This window comes from Odocoileus virginianus, chromosome 33 (genome assembly GCF_023699985.2).
Source record: "Odocoileus virginianus isolate 20LAN1187 ecotype Illinois chromosome 33, Ovbor_1.2, whole genome shotgun sequence".
Taxonomy (NCBI): domain Eukaryota; kingdom Metazoa; phylum Chordata; class Mammalia; order Artiodactyla; family Cervidae; genus Odocoileus; species Odocoileus virginianus.
The window spans coordinates 36,193,148-36,219,830 of record NC_069706.1 but is presented as its reverse complement, the minus strand read 5'-3'; the positions used below and the strand labels follow the sequence as shown (position 1 = coordinate 36,219,830).

The 26,683-nt window shown below is 47.0% G+C and overlaps 1 protein-coding gene across 1 annotated transcript in view; it reads right to left on the bottom strand.

Annotated features, from left to right (window-relative positions):
• BAIAP2L1 (BAR/IMD domain containing adaptor protein 2 like 1) overlaps positions 1 to 26,683 on the bottom strand; it is a 77,245-nt gene that overhangs the window by 6,042 nt on the left and 44,520 nt on the right. Inside the window, exons 4-12 of the mRNA XM_020900586.2 lie at positions 13,302 to 13,363; positions 13,138 to 13,209; positions 12,769 to 12,906; positions 11,975 to 12,127; positions 9,653 to 9,820; positions 8,561 to 8,708; positions 6,358 to 6,565; positions 5,568 to 5,645; positions 4,033 to 4,213 (exon numbers count right to left, since the gene is read on the bottom strand). Coding sequence (XP_020756245.1) covers positions 4,033 to 4,213; positions 5,568 to 5,645; positions 6,358 to 6,565; positions 8,561 to 8,708; positions 9,653 to 9,820; positions 11,975 to 12,127; positions 12,769 to 12,906; positions 13,138 to 13,209; positions 13,302 to 13,363 — 1,208 coding nt within the window. The remainder of the gene's footprint in view (positions 1 to 4,032; positions 4,214 to 5,567; positions 5,646 to 6,357; positions 6,566 to 8,560; positions 8,709 to 9,652; positions 9,821 to 11,974; positions 12,128 to 12,768; positions 12,907 to 13,137; positions 13,210 to 13,301; positions 13,364 to 26,683) is intronic.

The window sequence follows — 26,683 nt, the reverse complement described above, 5'->3', positions numbered from 1 at the left end:
GCCTGTTCCCTTTTCATGGAAGGTTTCACTCATCATGAAGGAAAGTGGTCATCAACACTCATTATTCTGACATCTGCAAAACCAGCAACAACTAATCACCATGGGAACTCACACACGGCGGGCATTTTCATTAGATAGGTAGGGCTGTTAAATGTTCTTCCAAGAAATCAAAAATTAAAGGCCACTAATCATAATAAAATAAAAAACTGAAAAAGGCCTTCCGGCCTGAGAGACAGAAATAAGGGGGCCTGACCCGAGTGCCAGGGCTGTGCTGGCCTCACAGAATGAGTTAGGGGTTCTCTCCTCTTCATTTTTAAGGACAGTTGGAGCAGGTCTGGCATTCATTCTTCTTTGAATGTTTCATAGGATTCACCAGTGAAGCCATCGGGTTTCAGGCTTTGTTGGGAGACCTTGTTACTGACTTGAGGGTGGCAGGACACGGTGGAGAGGGGGCTTCTGCCTGGGGGCTGCCAGGACAACATAGACAGGAGCCCAGGGGGTGAGCTTAGGTCCCACACCCGGTCCTGGTGGGAAGGCAACAGCTTCCACAAGGACCTGCCATGGAGGGAGGTGGCCACAGGCTACCCTGGGCCTCGGGAGAGAGATACGTGCTTAAGGCTCTGCTGCTCAAGGAAGTGGAAGGAATAAAAAGGTGGGCGCAGTGTACAAGGCTCCCCAGCTGGTCCTCGTGCTTTTCAAGACAGCCTCCTGGTTCTGACAGTCTGTTATGGTCCAGCCAACAGGGAGGTTTAAAAATAAAGTTAGAGCTCATTTAAACTGCCAAATGCTTAATAATGAATATCATCGCAGACTGTGCCGACATCTAAAGCCAGGATTTTTTTTCACTATCCATTCAGTGTGGTGAGAACCACACCGATGCCGTCTTCATTGAGCTTCATCCACGTGGTAACAAAACTGAAAGTTAAAACATGTTTTCCTCTGAATTCAGTGCTGTTAGCTAAAATGTGTTTTCATTTATAATTCCAGTGTTAGCTATGATTTTAGGGCAAGATTCTTTTACCTTAAAAGGCAGTATAGAGGCAGACCTCATTTTATTGCACTTGACTGTGCTTCACAGATACTGGTTTTTTTCCTTACAAACGGAAGGTTTGTGGCAAGTATGTTGGCATCATTTTTCCAATGGCATTGGCTCAATTCATGTCTCGGTGTCACATTTGCAATATTTCAGGCTTTTCATTATCATCATAGTCATCATGACCGCTGATTGGTGCTCTTTGGTGTCACTACTACGATTCACTGAAACTTAGCTAATTGGCATTTTTTATCAATAAAATATTTTAAAATGACTGTTTATTACTTTTTAGACACAATGCTATCGCATGTCTAACAGACTACAGTGTATGTAAACATAACTCTTACATGCACTGGGAAACCAGAAAGTTCATGTGACCTGCTTTATCGAGATGGTCTGGAAACTAACCCATTGCATCTGAGGTCTGCTTTTGCAACCTTTATCAAGTCACAGAGCCAGGTGGTCATTATCATCAATGGTCATCATCACAGAAGGAAACCACCAGACTGGACCGCAGGTGGACTGGCCACCACCACAGATGAAATGCTCCCACCACACAAAACCAGCCAACAAACAACGGCAGCAGATTCTGACCCCAGGCTGGAAACAAGGGAGAAAGGGGAACTCAATAAAGGATACCATGTGGATGTAACCAGCGAAATCTAGACTGGGGACACCCTCCAGGACTAGTAACCTGGGTTTTCTACAGAGAGATGACACTGAAAGATCAGTGAAAGATCACTGAAAGATGACACTGGGGGAGATCTCTAGGTACGAAAAGACGAGTCATGAGACGCAGTCACCAGCGACGGTGTGGGGAGCTGACCTGGGTCCAGATTCAAATAACAATACTGTCAAGAAATTTTTAATGAGACCATCAGAAATTTGAACTGATCAGGTGATGATATTCAGGAGTTAATGTCAATTTTAAATGATACGATAGTTGGTTTTGTGAGAAACAAAAGAGGACCTTTAATATATTTACAGATGAAATGATATGAAGTCTGGAATTGGCTTTGCTGATCTGAGACTGTATAGGGGAGATGAAACAGGATTTATAAATGAATTAATAATTGTTGATCTGGGGGACCAGATCAGTAGATTATTCTTTCCACTTTCATGTGTGTTTGAATTTTTCCATAAAAAAAGTTGAAAATCAAATCCAGAAGGCACTACAGACCAACAGGTCCCACACCTTGTATGCCTGGATCCTGAATTTTGTGACATGCAAATTGTAAGTTGATTTTTTTTTCCAGCAAAAGGAACTTTTATGCTTTTAGAAGTGCCTTAAGATCATTTCCAAATAGTTTGAGTATTGTTTTAAAATATACCAGGCCCTTTAATGAAATAGCATTTCAGATCTGCCCTTTCAAGCAGCGTCTCCAGTTTTGACATCTCTCACCAACAAAATGGGAAAGCTCCATAGCCTCCTGAAAGTAATTTTTGGAGTTGGAAAGCTGGAGTGATTTGCAGCAATAACAGTGAAAGCAAGGAGTCATGCAGTGTGCTTATCTGGGAAGAGAAGTTCAGTTCAGTCCAGTCACTCAGTCGTGTCCGATTCTTTGCGACCCCATGAACCGCAGCACGCCAGGCCTCCCTGTCCATCACCAACTCCTGGAGTCTACCCAAACCTATGTCTATTGAGTTGGTGATGCCATCCAGCCATCTCATCCTCTTTCATCCCCTTCTCCTCCTGTCCTCAATCCTTCTCAGCATTAGGGAGGGTCTTTACCAATGAGTCAACTCTTTGCACGAGGTGGTCAAAGTACTGGAGTTTCAGCTTCAACATCAGTCCCTCCAATGAACACCTGCTCAGCGCCACTCCACCTGCCCTGTCCGAGGGCGACCTTTCCTTCGGCGCTGAGATAGCAGACGTCAGCCAAACCCCCCCACCCCCGTCTCCCCTCCCTGCTGGCACAGGGGACCCGCGTCCCTGCTCCTGGCGGACCAGCCCCTTCCTTCTCAGTCACCCCCTTTTCCTCCATCCTCTCCGCCTTCTCTGCTGTATAATCTATGTTGTGGGAAAAGAGGACAAGAACCCCCTCTAGACTCGTGCTGAGTACACCCCGCCAGGAGCTGTAAACTTCCGGCTCCTCCCATCTGGGAGGCGCCTCCCTTGGTCCCTGTCTCAGTGGCCGCACCGGCCTCAGGATGACAGCTCTGGCTGCGGAGGCAGGCAGCGCTCCCCAGGAATTGCCCCAGCTAAGATCCTGGCCCAGTGCTCTCGGTGGGGGCAGTGGGGGCACCGGGCCACCTCTGCCTTCTGGATGTTTCCAGAGCCGTGGACATAGCCCACCTCATCACTGAGCCAGCGTCCCAGGAAAACTGACCCCTGACCTCCATCCAAGATGTTACCCCACCCTCTGTCCTCACAGCACCTGGCTCCATTCTCCCACGGAGCTCCCAGCTCTGACACATTTGTCTCTCTCTCACTGTCTGCTGCTTATCTTATCACTAGAGCCTAAGCTCCAGCAGAGCAAGAGCCGGACTGTTTATCTCTGGCTCCTCCAGAGCCCACTGGGCCTGGCTTGAAGACAGAGTCATCGCTGGGATGGATGAAGTGACTCATGGCCTCTGTCCCAGTCCCAGGCTTAAGATCACAGATAACACATGTACCGGGTAGTTCCTGAAGGTGTGGCGATTAGATCACTACTTCAGTCTTCCTCCAGGAAACAATATGAAAACTGAAGGAAGTGCAGAGAAAGGTGATTACAGGACGAAAGGACTGCAGACATGACCAAAGGCAAGGAAAGCTTGAAAGCGGGCACAGTCTGGGAAACGATGGACCTCGTGTGTGCCAGCCATCATTTACAGATGAAATAAAAACAAGGGGAGGACAAAAGTTAAGGCGGCTGAAAGACTGTGTGACAAAGAATCTGCAGGCCCTGGGAGCAAGCGCGCGCCCCGCCCAAGGGTCACCCCCTTCCTGCTCGGAGGGAAGGGGGCCCTGCACCCCAGAGCCTGCCCGTCAGGGTCGGGGCCCCTGGGGCCCTACTCACAGGAGGCGTGCTTTCTGGTTTGGGCGCTGGGGCTTTATGGTTAGAAGCCTTCAGGGAGATGTCTCCTTTCTCAGCAGTGGCTGCTCCCGTAGACAGACACTCCAGGTAGTCCGGCGGGGGGATGACGACGTTGCTCTTCTCCGCCAAGTTCGTTGTGCTCACGCTGCGGACGGGCACCAAGCTGGAGACAGGAACGGAGGCTGTGGGTTAGAGGAGGCCTGCCCCGCATCCCAGACATCCCGCGTCTCCTCTGTCGGAACTACATGGACCAGTGATCCACAACTGTGGGGCGGGCAGTGCAAGACACAGCACTGCAGTGTTTCTTGATTGATTTTCAGTCGCTAAGTCGCGTTCCACTCTTTGTGACCCCATGGACTGTAACCCGCCAGGCTCCTCTGTTCACGGGAGTTCCCAGGCAACAGTCCTGGAGGGCCAGTGTTTCTGCTGGCTTGTACATGCACACTCACAAGAGAGTCTTTAAAAGACCTGGCAAAAGGAGAGGAAACCTAGCCCCATTAGGGGATGACTCCTGATCCAGTTCAAGAAGAAAATACAGCAAAAGCACTGAGCGCTCCAAACTAAAAATCTCAGAATTTTAACACCCTAGAGATACTCAGTCTCATTTCTTGGCCAATGGCAGCTGAGCTGTTCTGCAAGGGACAGAGACACACAGCTGGCCATGAGCAAGGGTAATGGAACGACTTGGGGCGGTGTCTGCGGTCCCGGGGACAGCGGGATGGGCCGGGGGTTGCTCTGACATGGCAGACACCGTGGCCGAAGTGGCTTGTGGTCAAGGTGATGCCACGTTCTGTTGGGACGTGTTTCTGAGGACCCGAGGGACAGCCAACTAACCCACACAGACCCTCCCGTTTCGGCTGGGAGAGACCTGCCCAAATTAGTCTTGCCTCGGCTCCATCACTTCTGGCTCCCTGTGCCCCCGTTTCCTCAACTTTCGACCAGGGCCTGACCTCACAGGTTGTGTGAGGAAGAAATGGCGCGGTCAGTGCAAGCGGCCAGCTCCTGAGCGACGGTGGCAGTCATTCCTGGGCGGGACGTTGGCTCAGGCGTGCTGAGTGAAGCCCCGCGATGTGACTCGAGCCACGGGAGCAGCCACGGTGGCCCAGGGAGCACGAGAGGGAAAGAGGACGAGGGCGGGTCCCAGGACCCTGTGTCTGAGCAGAGGGCGGAGGAAAGGCCCGAGAGGGGGCTGAAAACGGGCGGCTGGTGAGGGAAGGAGAGAAGAGGGTGAGCGGGGGAGAACATCCCAGAGCACGTGTTCACCAGGGCAGCCGGGCCAGGCACGTGGCCTGGGACTTCACTGTGGCGGGCGCAGGACTGGGAGGGACCGTGGGCCGGGAAGGGGGCATCTCTTCCCAGCAGAGGGTATAGCGCCAGGACAGGAAATCAGGAAGGAAACAGACACGGAGCACCCCCCCGCTCCGGCCAGCCCGACTGTGGCGTCGTCGTGGGCTCTGCCGCTCGTCCAGATCCACCCCCACGCCTGGGGGGGTGCCCTGAGCCGCAGGTGGTCCTACCTTGGCGCCGGCTCGCTCGCGGCCTCCTCCTCGTTCTCCTCCAGCAGCTTGGTGTAGGACGACGGGAACCAGCCCCTCCTGCAGACGGAGAGCAGGGAGAAGATGACCTCACTGGGGTGCTGGCGGTGGACACGCGGACCCAGACGCGCCTGGAATGGCTTGGGGACTGCTCAGGGCCGGGGGCGGCTGGGCAACTTGCATCACATCCCATTATAGGCCTCTTACATACACGTCATTTCTATTTGGATTCCCTTTGTGTCTTTTGTTTGCATTTTGGTTTAAACTTAGTACCTGAATAATCTACACAGAAACTCAATTTAACCTTGTAGGAAGGCTTGTGCACACAGCTGGAATGAGGACACTGGCATTTACACTACTCATGTGCCAGATCTCATTTAGAGCGTTATCCTGAGAAATCTGAAGTCACATAAAAACGAGTGCCTTTACTTTCAGAGGTGACTCTTATCTGTACGTCAAATTTATAGGACTTCCCTGGTGGTCCAGTGGCTAAGACTCCATGCTTCAGTGCAGGGGGCATTGGCTCAATTCCTGGTCGGGGAACTAAGATCCCACATGCCATGCAGTGTGGCCAAAATTTTTTAAAAACTTATCTCTATATGCACACACATACAGAAAACAGCTTGGGAACAACGTGGATAGACTAACGGCAGTTAACTAGGCTAGAACTGTCACTAGAGTGTGACCTTGCTGTGGTGGAGGCGCTCATCTGCCCTTAAGGATGGCCTCGACGGGAGCCCTCAGGGTGTGAGCAGCCCGGCCCGGGACCCACATTTTGGTACTGCCGTGCTCCCCGTATAGCCAGCCGTCCTTCTCCTCAGAGATAAGCAGCGTGATGACGTCTCCCTGCGCGAAGCTGAGCAAGGTCTGGTTAGCGCCGGCCGTGTGCGGAAAGATGGTTTTCACTTTCTGCTTTTTCACCATGTTCAGTCCAGAGGCCATGGAAACAGATCGTGGCAAATTGGGGTCAAAGGAAGAACCTGGGGATTGGGTGGAGAGGGAGGTGGGAGGGGGGACCAGGATGGGGAATACATGTAAATCCATGGCTAATTCATTTCAATGTATGACAAAAACCACTGCAACGTTGTAAAGTAATTAGCCTCCAACTAATAAAAATAAATGGAAAAAAAAAAAAAGCTATAAACTCCCCCCCCAAAAAACAAAGGAAGAACCTGTCGGAAGTGAGCAGGGCAGCGATGACTTTTCAAAGAAGGATGACTAGGTGAGCTCAAAGGCGCCAGCCCCAGAAACCCGGCCATCCCATGTCACCAGCACACTCATTCCACTGAGATGCCAACTGGTTCTATTCCCACACGTCCGCCTGTGGCTGGACAGACAGCAACAGACAGGGATAGCGCCTAAGCCTGGCCCAAGGCCTCTCGGAGGAGGAGCCCTGTGGCCGAAGGCCCTTCAGACCAAGACGATGAAGCCACGTGGCCCAGCCTCACCTGCATGGAATCCCTTGGGACGGCCCACAGAGGCCAGGGCTCCATGCCAGCAGGCCCACGCCTCTGCCCGCCCCGCTCGCCCGCCACAGCCTGCGGAAGTGCTGTCAGGCACCAGCTCAGACCAAACCGCCCAGGGCCTGTGCCACAAGAGAGGACGACTCTGGGGACACACGCCCCTGCAGTCGTGGCCGCTCACCCGCAAGTGGGGCAGGATGTGCTGAGCACGCCGCCCCCTGCCCCCGTGTACCGACCCCGCCCTCGGCGCCAGAGCCGGAACCAGCGATGCGGGCGGCCCGCCTCCACGGCCATCGCTGCACTAGGTCAGGTCTCAGCTCAAACGTGGGCTGGTCTTTACCAGCCCACGCCAACGCCCCGCAAAAAAAAATGGAATGGAAACATTTTTTTCTAGATACCTTTTTTTCCACTCAAATTTTGCTAGCCTATTATTTACTATAAAACAATGCAGAATCTATGTCTGCATCGTCCTCAGAAATTCTTGACACTACAATGTAAACTCTTCTCTCTGCTTGACATGCCGTCTACTCTAATTATCAAGGTCACACCGAATCCAGTGATTTCCAACAAGAACCAAAGAATCATGTGAATGACCAGGTTGCACACAGCGCTGTATGCGTTCACCTTATGTTCTATACACAGAACTCATAGTCTTCAAAGGCGAGCGACTACAGTGTCATCTTTGCAGCTGACACTCTGAAAGTCTCATCTCTTCCCCAACAGCTGCACGTGCTGGACAGCCCGTGGATTCTCGCTAGTAGTGCCCTGTGTGACTGCCACGACCTTCACCCCCAAGGGGCCTGTGAGACCCCCACATGCCCAGTGCCACCACAGTCTTGAGGTCCTGGACGCCAAAGACTCTGCAGGCAAGAGTGGAGCCTGGCTGAAGCCATCTGAAATGCCTGCAGACAAGACGTGTTCCTGATTTATTCAGAGCGCGTCAGCTGGCTTAAGAAACGTTAACAGTTGAAACTGAAGCCTTCAGAAAGCATGACATGCTCTGTTAGAGATGATGAAAAACACTGAGTACAATTCTATCGAAGTCTACTGATGAGACTAGGAACCATAACTTAGATATATGAATTTCTATCATCTGTTTCATTGTTTCACTGAAAAGAGGAGACTTTATTTCAGCTGCCAGTGAATATGGAACACAGTGTGAGGTTCTGTTATATTGCATGTATTGAAAATATAACACCTTTCAATAGTATGCTTACTCTATGGAAACATCTATCAGCATACAGAACTCATATCTGTTGAAGCAACATGTCTTACAGTTTTAGAATCAACCTGGACCCCTGTCTGGAGGTGTGAGTTCCCCTGAGCCAGTGTGGAGCTGGTGCTACCACACACACAGGTATTTACTTCTAGCTCACGACGTGCATGCATGCTAAGTTGCTTCAGTCATGGCTGACTCTTTGTGACTCTATGGATATAGATCTCAAGGCACACTTACCTAAATATTTAAGAAATTTAAAGGTACTTTAAAGGAAATTCAACTAAACAGCTCACCTGTTAAATTATTTTTTCTTTCTGAGTTCTGTGTGACTGTGGCTGGGTTCTTAAACAGATCGATCAAAGGGCTGGTCAAGGCTCTGGCTGAAGGAGCTGCGGGGATCTTTGGTGGGTATTTAGAAAGGCTGTCACAATCTTGCCCAACCTGTGAAAAATTCCTTATTAGTTTAATCCGAGTATAACACAGCAATGGCATTAGAGATTGATCCCCAGGGCTCTTTTGCATTACATGCTTTAAATTCCATTTTCTTCCCCAAATTCTCTTGTTTGCAGGGTAATGCCCCGTTTTTAACTATTTTAAGAATACCCCCTTCTTTTGTCTATTTATTTATTTAATTATTTTGGCTGCACCGTGCATCTTAGTTCCCTGACCAGGGATTGAACCCTCACCCCCTGCAGTGGAAGTGCGGAGTCTTAACCACTGGACAACCAGGGAAGTGCCCCCCCCCATCCCTTTTAAAGCAGTTAATCCCCGTTTCCCCTAGCCCTTGAACAGCACTCATCTATTTTCTGTCTCTGTGGATTTCGAGGCTCCCTTTTAAATGCTGCTTGGCTCAAGGCTTCTCCATTTAAAAGTATTTTTCCACAGAATTTTGAGTGCATTAGTCCATTACTTTTTGACACCGAGTTTTCTAAAAAGAAGTCTGGTTTCAGTGGGATTCTCTTTTCTTTGTAATAAATAATCCATTTTCCCCTCCCTGAAAGTTTTCAGAATCCTCTGTCGCTAACATTCTGCTGCCTGTTGAGGCCTTTGTGATCCAGCCAGGATCACCCTGCCTGCTGCGTTACGGGCCAGACTGTCAAGGTCATCTCTGCAGGGACTGCGGTTGACGCTGGGCGGGGGGAGAAGTGGCGGGCAACAGCGTGTGTCTGGGGACAGGCCCGGCCTCGGGGAGGGAGAGGGGCCACGTCTGGTATTTGCGCTGCTGGAAGGGTGAAGTCGCAGTGAGGAAAGGTAGGCCCTGGAAGTGATACAGGTGGGCCCGTGATTTCCACTGACAAAGGTGGCCTTGCTCTGTTGTGCAAATCTGGCTGAAATCTTATTAGCAAAGGTACGGCTGAAATCTTGAGGTGACGACCAGTTCTTACCATGCTGCTTCTCTCGACCATGGGTGAAGGCAGGGGCGTTCCGGACATCGGGGTGGAGACTGGGGTCTTAATTTCTTCGATCATGTTCATGATTTTCTCTGGCACTTTGGTGACATCACCACAGGTTTCTTGCCACCGAGGCAGTTTGGAATTGATCAGTTCTGCAGACTATAAATTCAAAAGAAACAAAACCAAAGACAAATAAATGTGTATTGCTAGAAGGACGGACACAAATGATAACTACTACTCAGATTCCTGGCTGACCACCGGAAGTGTGGGAGCGAGGAGTTAAATTCAGTGAGTAGCTGAAGCATCTGTGAGGATCTGCTATGTCTCATTTGCTGAGGAGCACGTAGGCTCCTGTTATAAAGGATTTCCCACCTCCCTCAGAGTGGGTAGACTTCAGGCTAATACAAGGATCGTCAACGGTTCAGAAGCTCAGAACTAAGATGGAAGGTGGAGCAATCTGTGTTAACCCCCGTGTTTATCAGGGGCCCGAGAACTGCCAATCCCTCTGTCTTCCTCCCACCCCTTCCACGAGAAGCGCCTTTGATGAACGAGAGGACCAGGAGTGGACTTAACCCCAGAGAGAGACGCCTGGGGTGACTGAGGTCCTCTACGGGCCGGGGGGCCAGAGGCGGAGCGTGGTGGCTCTCTGGAGTCAGGGCAGTGCTGAGTGGGAGTCCTGACCACAGGCCGGCGGGGCCTCGGGCAGGCAGCAGCTGGGCGGCAGAGACGCAGCAGGACAGGGCTGCAGCCGCCCAGCCCCAGAGGCGGAGGTGTCTGTGCTGCCTCCCACAGCCTGGCTCTTCCCCGACTGGACTCCCGGATTCCCGGGAGCCCTTATGAGAACCCCCCTTTCTAGGCGGCAATTGAGTTGGAAAAGGAAAGTAGAGCATCTTTTGTGAAACTATTTTCGTAACAACTGTACAGTTTTCATCTAGACTCTGTGTTCATCAGCGTGGGCTGGGGTGTCGACGTGAATCCTAAGCCCTGCCCCTCACTCCACCCCGTCCCCGCCTGTGGCCTGGACACGCCAGGGGACCAGCAGCCTTAGCTGCTATGTCCAAGGAGCCACTGAAACCGCTGGGACCAGGGAATGCGCCGAAGCGGTTTTCAGAGACTTGAAGAGACTTCTGGTAGAGAAAGAAGGAAATTTGGCTTGCGTCACGCTGAAAGACATAACTGGGACTCAAGGTTAAGTGTGTGGCAGACTGTGTCAACTACTAGAGCTTTCTGGAAATAGACCAAGTTGCCCCATCGCTGGGGGAGGCGGGGTGTTGTCACAGAGAGCTTCAAGGTTGCTTCTGGCCCCCTCTGGCAGACACCCTCACCATGGAAACAATGCCGAAGCTACTACAGATACGCTGGGGACAAATGTCATCATCTAATGCAGCATCTTTGTTTTTCTTTTCTGTAACAATTTGAGACCTTGGGTATTTAGATTTGGTAGCTAAATATTCCTTCAAGTTTATGGAATATGTAACCTATGATATATGCATGCATACAAGGCCAGGTTCCCCCAAAAAGGAAGCAGCCCTATATTCAAGCTTTTAGAACGCTTCTCACATGATGGAGTGTGCTCTAAATTACTTCATCATGAATAACAGTGAATATCTGACCTCAGTCACTGCTAGTTTTGGATGCTTACAGAAGCCCAACTGAGTCCATAGTTTTATTAAAAAAAAAACAACAAAAAACGAGGGAAGGAAATTTAGGACATACTTTGTGATGATTCCTAGAAGGATAACCTCACAACTACATGTGCTAAAGGAGGGTGACAAAGCTAGTTACGGGGCTGATGGGGTCAGGAACACCCACACAACTTGAGGAGTGAAAAAGGAGTGAAAAAGTGTGAAAAAGGACTCTTGTCCAGCTGTCCTGAGGCTATGACAGGGTCTGTGGTCTAGGACAGGATTTTTCTACATGGACCCCCAGGCTAGCCTCTCAGACCACCCAGGTGGGGTGTACCTGGGGGCTGGCGGGACTCACCCTGTGGTTCTGGCGAAGACACTGATGCTGAAGATGCATCAGGGAGAGTCTGAGAGAGGCTGGCTCATGGGTGAGAAAAGGGGAAAAAGTGCCATTTCTCAGCCATTGATTAAATATGAATGGGTGTTACTAAATTCAACATGGTAAGCAAACATTTGACCATTTCATCTACATTTCTAAAAGTTTACTCATTCAAGTTGGTCAAAAATTATTTCCTTAGAATTCTTTCCTTGGCAAAATGAGCCCATTGCTTTATACTGGGGCACCTATGGAAGGCGAATCTTGTCAAGGGTATTTAAACATGAGGAGAACATTTGCTGTTGCGCCCACCTGCGCGTGGTAATGGTGTATCTGACTCGAAAAGCTGCAGTGTTTGTCGACTAGAAAGCAGAAGCGCCTTTTCTCTTCAAGCAGGGCTTCTTTGCAACCATCTGCAATAAATTTCTGGATTTCATTCTGGCGAGAAGTAATGGTTTCTACATACTAGGAAAATAAATAATAATTACACAAGTATGACATGAAGAACCAAACAGCTACCCAGCCTGACACTTATCTCCTGCCATCTTTACAGCTGATTTATTTTGATAATGGAGTGAATGCTGAAGGCAGATAAACATTAGACAGAACAACAAAGCCCTAACCTGATCCGAGCAGATATCAACATTCTCATTAAGGTCCCTGATCCATGCCTGGAGAGAAGTTGCCAAAGGCCCTGCATTCCACTTGGCAATTTGCATAAAATATTACTTTTACTCCAGGGACAGGATCATGTTTCATTGGAAAATAATGGGTTTTGGAACCAGAAAGTTCAATATCAAATCACATTTCCAAGTGCCAACCATGTGAGTTAACCGAAGCCTCACTTTTCCCATCTATAAAATAGGGACACAATGCTTATCACTCTCCCGAAGTCAGGAGACAACACCAGTGCTTTTGACTAATTATTCTTAACTGTGGGGAACTATGCGAACTTCAGTTCCCACCAAGTCAAAATGCTTATTTTTGACTTTCAGCAGCAGCACATCTGATGCATAAAGTATAGGCTGACTGAGATGAGCATGCCTCCCATTAACTGTATAAACCATCCACCCCAAAATAAAGTAACAAAGTGCTGAAAAGTTCACCTCAATCTCTTTGCTTTCATATTTGAATGGATTTCGTCCTCCTTGACTTTTCCTTCTTATCTTCTTCAATTCAGCTTGCGATTTTTCCAGAGAATCTAATCTATGCCTGTGTTCTGCTTGGTATCTTTTGAGAGTCGCCTGGAAGGTAAACGCCGCACCTGTTTTACCGAAGCACCAGGCAGGCGGCTGCTCTGGCTGTTTTAACGGGGTATTGTGGCCTTCACGCACGCTGCCGCCACCGCCGCCGACCCAACCGTGGGGACGTTCTCCTTAGGCTTGGCCATCAGGCGAGCACAGCCTCCCTGAAAACTAGGTTCCCCGCCCTGGTGCCCTCCACCCAGGGCAGGTGAAGCAAAACCCTGTACTCACATTCATATATTTTACATCAAGCTCTGTCTTCTTCTCCAGCTCATAGATAATCTCCTTATGGAATTTTTTGAACTGTGAACACAAGTGAAAAATTGAGACCAGGTTTGAGACTTGAAGCAAAATAAAATAAGTATATTTGGTAAGTAGAAAAACCATTCACATACATTTTCATCAAGACTCTCGTTGAGTTTCTTGTGGATGCTCGAAATCTCTATGAGAACATGGCCTGTGAACAAAACCAGGGATGTCAGGATGAAAAGCCACTGTGTGGTGTGCTGCAAAGATGGAGGGGAAGCAAACTGGCGGATGAGGTCTAGCCCGAAGCTGCTCCCAGGGCAGGTGAGCACCCGGCCCCACTGTGCTGTGGCCCAAGAGCAGGGGTGGACACCCGATGGACACAGCTGACAGCAACACAGCACTCCACAACACCCACCAGCTCTGTCTTCAAACTCCCCTTGTCCTCTAGCTATTTACCCATCCCCTAATCCTACTTACCAGGTTTAATTGTTAAATTCTCTTACAAAAGATTATCTTGGTCATTATAGTAACTAATTATAGGAACAAATGACTCATTTTTGATCTAATCCCCTGGGTAATCTGATTATCTATCAGGCATAAAAGATAAAGGTTGTTTTCTTTTTCTTATATTAGTTCTCCTATCACTCTGGAAAATCTAAAAAAAAACACAAAACTGGGAAACTGCAGCAGGGACCTTGTTCTATCTCCTGGGGCTACATATTCCAGGACAAAGGAGTTGTTGTTCCAGAAAGCAGCTAGATGCTCCAGGAGCATCTCTTGCGGTGTGTGGCAGAGCGCTGCCTCCCGGCTTCTAGAAGGGAACAAGAGCCTCCCTCTGCCGACGTCTCTACAAGAACCAAATGGGTCTGCTATTCAAGAACTGGGAGCAACAGTGTCACCTGGACCACCACCAAGTCATACCAAACCACACAACGTGCCGGGGGGACCATCCTACAGTTCAGTGGGCAGATGAAAAGGAACTCTTTGGGCAAAACTGAATGGCTGTTGACAAGGGAGAATGAAGAGGATGACTACGGCAGATATGGGGAAAGAGGGAAAGGCTGCGGACTGGACTCGGGCTTCAGAGAGCACTTCTGTGCAAAGGACTCTACCATGCCCAGCTCTGGGGACACCTGAGGACATCTGACCCTAGGAGGCCCAGCCCAGGCTCTTCCCTCATCTTCAGACTCAGAAATTCAACCCATCCTGAACACGCCCACCTGCCGACCCCATCGGGCACCTCGTGTTCAGCATGCCTACCAGTGCACTCACCGTCTTCTCTAATCCCAGCTCCTGGCTGCCACCCAGCCAGTCCTAGGGGCTGATGCCCCGCCTGTGTGCCACACTTAGGGACAAAGACTCACTGCCCGGCGCCATCGCTTGGGCCAGCCTGGGGGTGCGTGCCCTGACTCGTCCTGTTTCCTCGGGTGACAAACGTGGCAGCCCTCTGCTACCCCGCAGAGGGGCCCGTGGGGATGACACGGACGTCCGTGGTCGATAGGTGACCCGCTCCAGCAGAGGTGGGGCGTCTCCCCAGGCGCCCCGCCCCACACGTGTCAACCTGCCTGCTGGAGCTCGGAGGAGCCGCCGCCTCTTTCCAGCTCTAATTTCCCATGACTCCCAGCCCATTCTCTTCTGGATCTGCTTCCGCCCAGGTGCCAGGGGGCTCTCCAAATCTACATGTAAAGTGTCACTCCCGCCCATGCTGTCCCAGACAAACCAACTCCTCAGCCTGAAGCCCACCATGAACAGTGTTGCTGAAAATGACCATGGTGGGTGGTGGGGACAGAGACTCTCCTGGAAGGATATAACTGGGTTAATAGGTTAGAGGTACGGAAGCCAGGCACCATGTGATTCCAGGAACTGCTGCTGGGCAAGTATGGGAGTGAAGGCCCCGCCAGGTACCAAGGCACCCACTGTGCCTCTCCAGTGATCCCGACTCCATCTAAAGCTCAACATGAGACAAATACACAAACCAGAGCTCTTCACCAAGGACGCCTTTATCTGGCCAAGAATATAATTACATTAATGTCCTTTCATGTATTGAAATAATCTGAGGTGAAATATTAACAAACTTCACATCTATTTTAAACCCATAAATAACTTCCAGTTGGAGATGAGTAATAAACAACAACAAAAAACAATTATTTGAAAATCAAGCACTCTATTCCAGGCAAATCAGATCTACTTAAAATAATTTTGCTTAAATCAGTCAGAGTGATTCAGGCTAGGAGGAAAGTGTTCACAATTTTTTTTTTTATGTGGTCAAGAACTTTATTTCTACAATCTTATATAACATCGACCTCCGAGATACAGGCTACCAAAAGTCTGGGCTTGTGAGAACACCAGCGCCACTGAAGCGAGTGCTCCAGCCTGACCTGAGGGCCCCGGCTGCCCGCACCCGCTCCTGCCTGCGCCCCCTCCCCACCGCAGAGCCTGATGGAAGGGCCCAGTGAAACAGACCATTCACTCTGCGGGCAGGAACGGAACACCTAACCTTACCCCTGCTAAGTCCCTCACTGTTGGTGGAATTTAAATGCCGACCTCAGAGCAGCAACTTCTGAGTCCTCAGGCATGAAAAGGATTAAAAAACATCTTTCCTGTGATTATGCAAGCTGCCCAAAGAGTATCTTGGAACAGAAAATGAAAACAGCCTTTATGTTCAATCTATAGATGTTTACTCTTAATAAAGCAAGCGTTACTTTATGTCTGAGATGTGGAATCACACACATTTTACTCTTAGCTCCGTAACCTACTTTTTCATAAATTACATTTGGGAAGAAAAAAATTGTTTTGAAAAAAGAAAAAGCAGTTGAGAAAGCATAGCCCAGAATCCAATGGAGCAGAGCTAAGTAAACGCCCAAACAGCAATCTACGTATTGATCCCAGGAACTACAGCACCGCATGTATGGATCAATCATTTCCTTTTTTCCCTTTAAGGTTTTGAGTCAATATTTTGGGAAGAAACTCATAGTAAGTATAGTAATGTGACCCAATCTGAATAAATTATATTCTTAAATGGCAGTATTAAAGAAATTGAAATATATACCTATTTTTCAAAGTCATGAAGTTGATACAACTAAAAAGTCAATGTTTACCATCAATTTTTCTCTCTAATTTATACAAATAATAGCTATTGGTGGTATCACTCTAATTCTAGGAGCCATGAACAAATCTGTCTAACATTTTGGATAACACTGTATGAAGATACATGCGTTTAGCCAATAGGCAGTATGGGCTTTAAAAGTTAAACAACAAAATTTTAAAAAGTATTACTTGTATGAACACAAGGTTTTCATCTGAAATGTGGATTAGTCATGGCACTATTAATATATTTTCAACTAGATAATTATTCATCAATTCATGGTGTAAGTTTAGAGGAGCCAGAAGGGAAACTACTAGCAGACTTCGGGGACACAGAACACGTAGGCATAAATGTTCTTTCTCGCTTATATTTGATCATGGATACTCACAACGTCTGTTATTTCTGGAGAGTGCAGAGCAGTGACTGAGTCATACGCTATTTCCTCTATGTGACTTCGAGTGGAATCGGACAATAAAATGACAAGGTGGAAGCCAGCCCACTATGGGCCTAAAGTTACACCATATGAATTAAAGGAAAAGTGATTAAAAAAAAAAGTTACTGTAAAAAGGCTATACTTTTCCTGAGAGTTTTCCAAATACCTAATGTGATGCAGAGGAAATATAATGAAAGTAAAAGCAAATTATACACAGGTGGGAGATGTTAAAAAACAACAGATATGCACTCAGGGTCGTTAGTACCAGCATCGGGTGGCCCAACCTGCCAGCGTCTATGAACGTCTCTCAACTGGCTGTCCACCCCAGTCCCTGGATGCGGGTGGAGGGGCTCCTCACTCGTCAGTGTTGAAACTGTGCAAATAAACCAGGTGCAGACAGGCATGATGCTGAAGAAGTGAGCGGGTGGCAACCAGTGCACACGCTTCACAGGCTTGGGTGGGTGTGATTCTGTCTTGAGCACTGAAGGGAGACGCTGGCTGGTAAGGTGTGCGTGCCCAGACAGAAGGAGCAAGTGAGCCCCATAATGCATGATGTATGCCAACAGAACCCCCCCCACTCCTCAACAAGCCATTTTCTGGGTGAGCACTTGTCTTCCAGAAATAAAATCCATGTATGAGGCTGTCAACTTGTAGCTAGTCACCATGTTTTATTATCTTTTGCTCCTTATACAAATATGGCGTGTGTTCTGGTTGTGTCTGACTCTTGGCGACCCATGGACTGTAGTCCGCCAGGTTCCTCTCTGTCCATGGAATTTTCCAGGCAAGAATACTGGAGTGGGTTGCCATTTCCTCCTCCAGGGGATCTTTCTGACCCAGGGATTGAACCCGTGTCTCTTATGTCTCCTGTATCGGCAGCAGATTCTTTAGCATTGGCACCACCTGGGAAGCCTTATACATTATAAATATATATGTATATATATATTTTAAATGCTTTGGAAGAACTCTTAAGACTTACAGAATGAGAGAAATAGACACCAAACTCTTCTAAGCTCATCTCCTCTCTCACCAACCCCCCCGCTTCATTCCCAGGGTCCCCAAAGGAAACTTTTCAATCTCTCACCATCAAACAGAATACACTGCACTTTTCTCTGCCTCACAGCCTTTCACAATACTGTAGTTGAAGGGCCTCCATCAGGATCATCCATTATGAGAACAGGCACAGCTGACTGCTGTTGGTTAGAACCAACCGTAAGGGCACTTGCGGCTTCTGCTCCAATGCGTAAAAAGCTTCAAAGTTGTCACTCCCTTATTCACAACAAGAAACAAGCTAAACACACTGAAAAACAACTCTCAGATTCATCAGAAAATTAGACTGACGTGGAAAATCAGAGTTTACAGGGAGCAGAAACTGATGCTGGAGCCGTGGTTGCCAGGAACGCAAGCGGTAAACGAGCAATCGCTGGAGGCCCCGTGTGGAGAGTTAAAAACAGCAGGGACTCACTTCTCAGGAGTTTCATTTCTAGGACACACCCCTACCACCAGGTTTTTATTGTAAGGAATGGAGAAAATTCCTCTGGGGCTTCCGGTGGTGGGGAGGGCAAAGTGTTTTGAAATTTGCCCAGAGTTATCCTGTTCTTGCTCAGTTCTGAGTAAGGAAGGCTAGCCCTCCAGGGAAACACTTTCCTAAGCCTTATCTGATCTGGGGAAGGACAATGAGCTACCTGCTGCCCCTCTAGCTTTCCTGTCTCAAGTAAGCAGAGGGTAAAAGAGCCTGAGAAACTCTTGGGAAGATCATGACCCACATACTGTGGCCACTAAAAACCAGTAACACCACCACCAAACCACCAAACCACCAAAATGGAGATTTAAACATGGGATTATCAAGGATGCTCCTCCTCTCTAATACTTTACCACATCACCCATCAACAGGACTCCAGGATAATAACAGTGGGTTATAACTGACACTCCATTTAAGAGGATTTTTGAAAGCAACCCAAAGACAACGAGGGGGACAAAAATAATGGAGAAAGGGCAGTCCTTTCAGCAAAGGGTGCTAAACAACTAGATATCTACTTCCAGAGAAACGAATCTAGAGTCTGACCATACATTTTTCATAAAAAGCAACTCAAAATGGAGCACACACCTATATGTAAAATGCCAAACAATAAAACTTTAAGAAGATAAAGCCAGAGAAAATTCACATGACTTTGGTTTAGGACTGAGTTTTTAGCTATCATGCCAAAAGCATGATCTATGAAAGAAAAAACTGGCAAGCTGGACTTCATTAAAATCACAAACTTCTGGTCTGCAAAAAAAAACTGTTAGTAGAACGAAAAGACAAGTTCACAGACTGGGAGGAAATATCCGCAACACATATATCTGATAAAGAACTTGTATCCCAAATAATATAAAGACCACTCAAAGCGCAAACATAAGAAAAACAGCTCAATTAAAACGTAAGATGGCAAATAAGCATATGACAAGATGCTCCAAGTCATATGGGAACTTACAAATTAAAATAAGATACCAGCACACACCTATCAGAATGGCTGTAATCCAGATCACTGGAAACACCAAACGCCCTTGTGGAGCAAGAGGAATGCTCATTCATGACGGGCAAGAACGCAAAACTGTACTGCGGCTTCAGGACAGTTAGGCAGCTTCTCACCCAGGTAAACAGTTTTACTCAATTTATTCCAACTATTCTTATATTCAAATTATTCAAAACTAGTCTTATTCTAGTAATTGTACTCCTAGGTGTCTAACTCAAATGCCTAGAAATATTACGTCTGTGGAAAAACCTGTATATGAATACCTAAAGCAGCTTTATTCATACTGCCAAAACCTGGAAACTACCCAACTCAGTGGGTAAACAAACTGTGGCACGTGTGTACAACTGAATATTCTTCAGGGATTAAAAAGAAACCAGCTGTTAAACCACAAAAAGATGGAGGAATTTTAAATATATGTTGCTTAGTGAAAGAAGCCAGTCTGAAAAGGCTGCCTGATATGCAATTCCAACTAAATGACATTTTGGAAAAGGCACAACTATAGAAACATTGATGGGAAAAAAAAAAGGATTAGTGACTGCCAAAGGTTGGTAGGGGTTCTCTTTATGTATTTGTTAAGCTCATAGAGTCCCGATGTAGACTATGATCTTTAGTTGATCATGTGCCAGGACTGGTCCATCATTTGTGACAAAGGCACCACATCGGTGCAAGATGTAAAAACAGAGGAAGCAGTGAACAGGGGAAGGAGCAGTGTGACGACTCTGTGAGGTCTCGGCAGTTCTGTGTAAACCCAAAACCACTCTAAAAAATAAAGTCTATTAATTAAAAGTAAATTCACGGCAGTCGTGTGGGCCCTGCAGCGATTAGGAACCAGCGGCTCCCTGGGAGGAACACACACGCAGCGTCTGACTGCTTCTGGCAGTTAGACACAGAAGAGAAGTAGATCTCTCAATTCCGTTACCTGTGTGCCGTGCCCCACCCAGGTGCCTGCCATGAACACACAGGCCTTAAGAGTCTGGTCGTTAATGAATATACTGAATCAATGAATGGAATGCTGACTGCAGTAAAGCATGGAAGTTCAGTGATGGCAAGAGAAGAAAACCAGTGAAAGCTGGACCCCTCAGAAGGTGGCGTCTGTAGTGTTTGATTCTATTGCTATACCTGTACTGGTTACAGAAATGCCTACAGGAAAAATGACTTTTGTGGAACCCACATGCCTGGGCCCTAACCTGTGGGCGCTGGGTGTTCATCTGCAGTCTCAGCAGAGCTGGCTGTCATCTGGGGCTGTTCCACCTACAGGGCCTCCAGGAGCAAATTCCTGGCATCTTTTGTTTATTATCACCAAGATTTAGTAACACTGAGGTCCAGTCTCAGAGTCTCCTGAGCCACAAACAAGATAATTAAAAAAAAAAAAAGAAAATGAGACATTTTTGTTTATAAAATTTTCAGTTTGCCAAGCAAGAAGCTATAATCCCAGACTCTGGGTTCAGTGGTGGACACCTGGCAACCCGAGTTGTGAGGATTAAGTATCCTAACGAGGGAGATGTGCCAAGAGCAAGACACATACTAGACACTCAGTGTTTGACACCTTCCAGCTTCCTGACTTCCGGTAAAGATTGGGAGAGGGAGGGAGAAGCTTGTATAAACTACTTGTTTGGGAAGTGTGGCAGCAAAAGAAAAGTGGATGAAGGAGGTTGCTAGAAAAAGAAACATTAAAATATTTTTTCTTTTTTAAGAGACATTTTTCTGAATAAGGTCTGAAGAAAGAATAAATGGAAACTAATAAACCCCATAGGACTGACATGCTGAATTAATTTTAAGCTTATGTAAGAATGCTTTTAAAGATAAAATATTACTATTATCCTAACATAGAGAAGGCTGAGCATCGAAGAATTGATGCTTTTGAATTGTGGTGCTGGATAAGATTCTTCAGAATCCCTTGGACAGCAAGGAGATCAAACCAGTCAATCCTAAAGGAAATCAACTCTGACTATTCATTGGAAGAACTGATGCTGAAGCTCCAATACTTTGGCCACCTGATGCGAAGAGCCGACTCATTGGAAAAGACCCCGATGCTGGGAAAGATTGAAGGCAGGAGGAGAAGGGGACGACAGAGGATGAGCTGGTTGGATGGCATCACTGACTCGATGGACATGAATTGGAGCAAACTTGGGAGATAGTGGAAGATAGAGGAAAGATTGAAGGCAGGAGGAGAAGGGGACAACAGAGGATGAGCTGGTTGGATGGCATCACTGACTCAATGGACATGAATTGGAGCAAACTTGGGAGATAGTGGAAGATAGAGGAGCCTGGTGTGCTGCAGCCCACGGGGTCGCAAAGAGTCGGACTAGACTTAGTGACTGAACAACAACAAATTATCCTACAAACAGGACTTAACTCTCAATGGGAATTATCACTAGAAACACTTCTGGATATTTTAGAATCAAGTCTTTCCAGGTAGGTGCAGAGCAAATGCAATCCCACAATATCAGAGATCTAGTCTTACAATACCTAAGGTAACACCTAGTAAAGATGTCCATTCAGAAGATTTTAACCAAGTATTATTTTAAGTAGGGTGGAGATTTGGGGCTTAGATGATAATTCTGTCATAAGATTGGTTCAGGAAGCAAATTGAACGTTCATTTTCTACTTCATTGTTGATTAACAATTAAATAAATTTAGCCTACCTGCTGTAAATAAGTGCTGTCAAGTTGAACAAAGTACAGGATTTGTAATGAAGATATTAAAAGTTGGATGTTAATGCACTACTCTTATTTTAGCTAAAAGAACAATGTTAATTTATTTGTGTATATATTATATATCAGATAATTGATCAGTTTTGCATCTATATTCAGATTACAAGCAGTTGTCTTCTTACATCTGAATGCAAAATACAGCATTAAAAGATTAGTTATATCACCTGAGGTATATTAACATTAATTATTCATTTTCCTTTTTCATCGCTTAGTAGATTAAAGGTGAAAGACAACCATTTTGAGGCCAATAAAAATGAAAGCAAGTGCATTACTAATAATGAATGAAGCTGACAACCGGTTATTCTTACAGAGTCACTAATGAACTGTAGGCATTTTCATTTAAACATTAAAAATGCTATACCTGAAAAAAAAAAAATGCTACACCTGAAAAATGTGAATTATTTAAAATAATTAAAACAGGACCCCAAAACACAGCGATGAGGACAACACACAGAAAAGTCACTGAGAAACAGTTTCTATTCAGTATTAATGGGTAAAAACCATCTTAAAAATTTTGAGTGAATTTTTTCAAAAGACTACAGTTGTTTTGTTTTAAAGCAACCAGTTCTAATTACGCAAGTTTAAAAACACGAAATAAAACAAAGCTTCTGCTCCCAGTGAAAAGCCATTAATCTAAAACCACACACCCCAGGTACATGTTGGTTAGTTCTATTATGATGTGAATTTAAGGGAGATTCGACAAAACCCAGAATCCATTTTATTGTATCTCTTACTCCACAGGAACAACGGGAACACAGAATAAGAACAAAGAGAATAACTCGGTGCTCCCAAAGTTCAGAAGTATTCTTTACCTTTTTCTACTTCAGAGGGGAAGATGACATCTCTGATGCTCATAGACAGCGACCGCTCACAGGCATCAGGTCCTTCCCGGGTGCCCAGTATGTGCAGGCTGCCTTACAGAAATGGCCTCACTTAGTCCTCACCACCTAAGAGTAGCTCTGTCACCCACTGAACGGAGGCGGGAGCTCAGACTGAGGCCGTGGATGACTTTTCCCCAAATGACACAAGTTCTAAAGGCAGTGGGGCTGGAATCTGGACTGATGTCTGACCCCGAGCCTGTGCTCTTGACCACCTTGCATCCTCACTCAAGCATGAAAAAGGACCTGGATTTTCCTACCGAGGACAGAATGATGCCTGGCATGTGTGAAATACAGGGAAAGCAAGTCTCCCAGCATCTGCCGGGACACTTTAGTTACTAGGGCTGTTTTTTATTGGAACAGCTGCCTGGGTGGGTGGGGGCGGTGTATGGTTGGCATCACAGAGGCATGGCGCACTGGGGAGGGCGGGCCTGGTGGCCTTAAGCCATTTCAGCTCAATGTGTCGGTTATGCAGGAAGTAAAGCTAAAGTGGCAGGACTGACAACCGGCCTCCCACACCTGTTGTGGCCCAAACACACACACCCCGGCCCCAGCTACCAGTCAAACAGAGCGATCAGTGGCCAGCCTGCTTCTGGCACCTAAACTTTTGAAACAAAAAATGCTTTAGGAAAGGAGCCATCAAAAGATGATGATCCATCACAAATGGCAGGGACCCCACAGCCTGCAGCCCAGCTCACACTGGAGAAGGGCGCTCTGGAAAGGGTCCCCACTGGCAAGTTCCTGGGGCTGCGAGGCTTTCTGTGGGGTGGGGAGGGCTGGTCCCTGCTTCCCTGGACCATCTGTGAGGTGGACATGTAAACAAACAGTCCCTGACAGAACCCGGCGAGACTCAGACGAGGACTCACAAGTGAAGCATCTGACACGCTGTGATGCTCACAGCTGCTGGCTTCCTTCCAGCCGAGGGAATCCACAGGGCACATTGTCAAGCATCAGTGACCCTGGGTGAGTGGACGGGCCTGTCCTGTCCACAGGGGCAGAGAACTACACGTGCACACAGGGAACTCTGGGCTCACATTTCCGCTGGGCCTAGCAGGCATCCACCAGCCCTGAGACCTCTGAAAGCCACCCTGACGCCCTCACCCACCACACCCCTGGCCCCCACCCCTGGCAGCCGATGCCCAGCCCAGCCCAGCACTGCTGCTCACCTGCACTGGTACCACAGCCTCCCGCCCCGTCTCCCTGGTCTCACCCTTCCACAATCTCTTCTTTGGGCAGAAGCCAGAGAGAGCCTTTTAAAGCCTAAGTCCAGAAGCTCCCCAGCCCCCCCTCAGGTTAAAAGACAACATTCTCACCATGACCCACAAGGCCCGACGGGACCTGTCCCACCCCTGCGAGCCCCTCTCCAGCCCTCAGCACCCCTCTCTCCAGCCTTAACTCCACCTCTACCGGCCAGCTTCCAAACTGCGACCCAAGCTCACAAGGCCTCGGGGATGCTGCACTTCAGCCTCCAAGGGACTACTCTCCCTAGACATCTGCCTGCCGCTCTCCCTCTAGCCCGCACCTCTTTGACCCCCTACCCAAACTGGCTACATCCCATCCCTCTTTTCCATCGCTCATTGGCCCCTTACCTTATTGCTGCTGCTAAGTCACTTCAGTCGTGTCCGACTCTGCGATCCCATAGACGGCAGCCCACCAGGCTCCCCCGCCCCTGGGATTCTCCAGGCAAGAACACTGGAGTGGGTTGCCATTTCCTTCTCCAGTGCAGGAAAGTGAAAAGTGAAAGTGAAGTCGCTCAGTTGTGTCCGACTCAGTGACCCCATGGACTGCAGCCCACCTGGCTCCTCCATCCATGGGATTTTCCAGGCAAGAGTACTGGAGTGGGGTGCCATTGCCTTCTCCACTCATCTTATTACCACCTGGCAAATCAGACCTGTTTACCACTCAGTAGAACGCAAGTTCCCAAGAGCAGGGACCTTTACCTGTTGATTTATCCCTAAGTGACCAGAACAATACCTATCAAGTGATGCTCACTGAATTGAACATACTGTTATTTAAATGAGGAAAGAAAAACTACTGCAAACCCTTGATTACTGAATACTGGGTTTTATGTGCTTTTCAGAAAACCATAGAAGGGCTTTCTTTGTCGCTGTAGTTAAAAGACAATTTTTCATGAGAGTAAAGAAGAAACAAACCCTGTCCTCATCCCAATATTACCGTGCTCACCCTCTTCTCCAGCACAGGGGCTCTGCCTCGGCACCCACAGAGGAAAACTGAAGTGAGTGAGACGGAGGCAGCCATCAGAGTGATGATCACACGGATTCCTTATGAATTCAAGGAAATACACATGGAAGGTTCAATTAAAACAGCAGTGCCCCCTCAGGATTCACAGCAGCACTATTCACGATAGCCAAGACATGGAAGCAACCTAAGTGTCCATCGACAGATGAATGGATAAAGAAGCTGTCATGTATATACACATACACAATGGCATATTACTCAGCCATTAAAAATAATGAAACAATGCCATTTGCAGCGACACGGATGGATTAGAGATTGTCATACTGAGTGGAGTAAGTCAAAGACAAACATCACATGGTACCGCTTATATGTGGAATCTAAAAAAAAAAAAAAAGATACTGATGAATTTATTTACAAAACAGAAACAGACTACAGCCACAGAAAACAAAGTTATGGTTACCAAGGGGAGGGCAGGGAGAGGACAGATTCGGGTCTGGGGTTAGCAGATACAAACCATTGTACACAGAATAAATGAGGTCCTACTGTACACTGTAGGGAACTATATCCAATATCTTGTAATAAACTATAATGGAAAAGAATCTGAAAAGGAATATATATATATATAACATAAAAACTGAATCACTTTGCTGTACACCACAAACACAATATTGTAAATCAACTATCCTTCAATTAAAAAAAAAAAAGCAGTGCCCAAGATAGTTTATATAACCACAGATTTTAATTATGTTAAAACAGCTATTTTAAAATGATAAAGATCGAAACTATTTCTTAAGTTCATTTTTCAGCAAAAGCATTAATTTTTTAAAAACTTGAAGTATATTTTCATAGTCATTATCAAATGGTTTCTAAACTTCCTAGAGGACTCATAAGTTGTTTTCAAATATTAATACAAAATGGAAAGTTGGGCGAGATCAAGCAGAGAATAAGAGATAATATTAAAACATTCAATCATATACATATGAAGAGAAAAAAAGAAACCTTACGTAGTATGTCACAAATTTCTATTGTTATAAAAATGGAAGCTGCTGACTATCAGCCATGGCTCTGAGTTATAAATACCTGAGTCATATATGTGTGTATCATCTTCACTACACTCAACAGTTACAGAAACAGACCTATTCTGGACACCAAGAGTCCAGTTTTTAGTTGTAAAGAGCATGCTGTTTAGTTTGCCTCTTTAGTCATCTCATAATTTTAATCTTTGAACTTATGCTCCTAAAACATTAGTCAGTTTTTCATCATGGAAAAACCTTTTAGTCCTAATAATACTCTTGCTTCAATTTGAAATGAGACATATAAACACAGAACCTGTAGCCTATCACTCAAAATAATAACTCTAACCTATATATCCAAAATCTCCCATGATCCTTTCCACGAGCCCTGAATCCCAGGCAAGCTGAACTCTCCTGTCCCTCAGCTCCCTCCAGCAGAATCCACCCCCTTCCGTCTCTGGGCTGACCATAGGATTACAGCACCCCCTGACTCAGCACCTCCTCCACCCGAAGGTCTGATTACCTCCTCCATGGAATCCTGTAGCTCTGTACCTTTCACTCTTGCTCTTGGTCCTGTGTTAAAGCTGTGTGTGTGTGTGTATTTTCATAATCTTCCATACTAAGCTGTAGATATCCTGAAGGTGGGGATCAAGTTTACTAAGTTTGTAAACAGTCATGGTTTCGAGAAAGCTG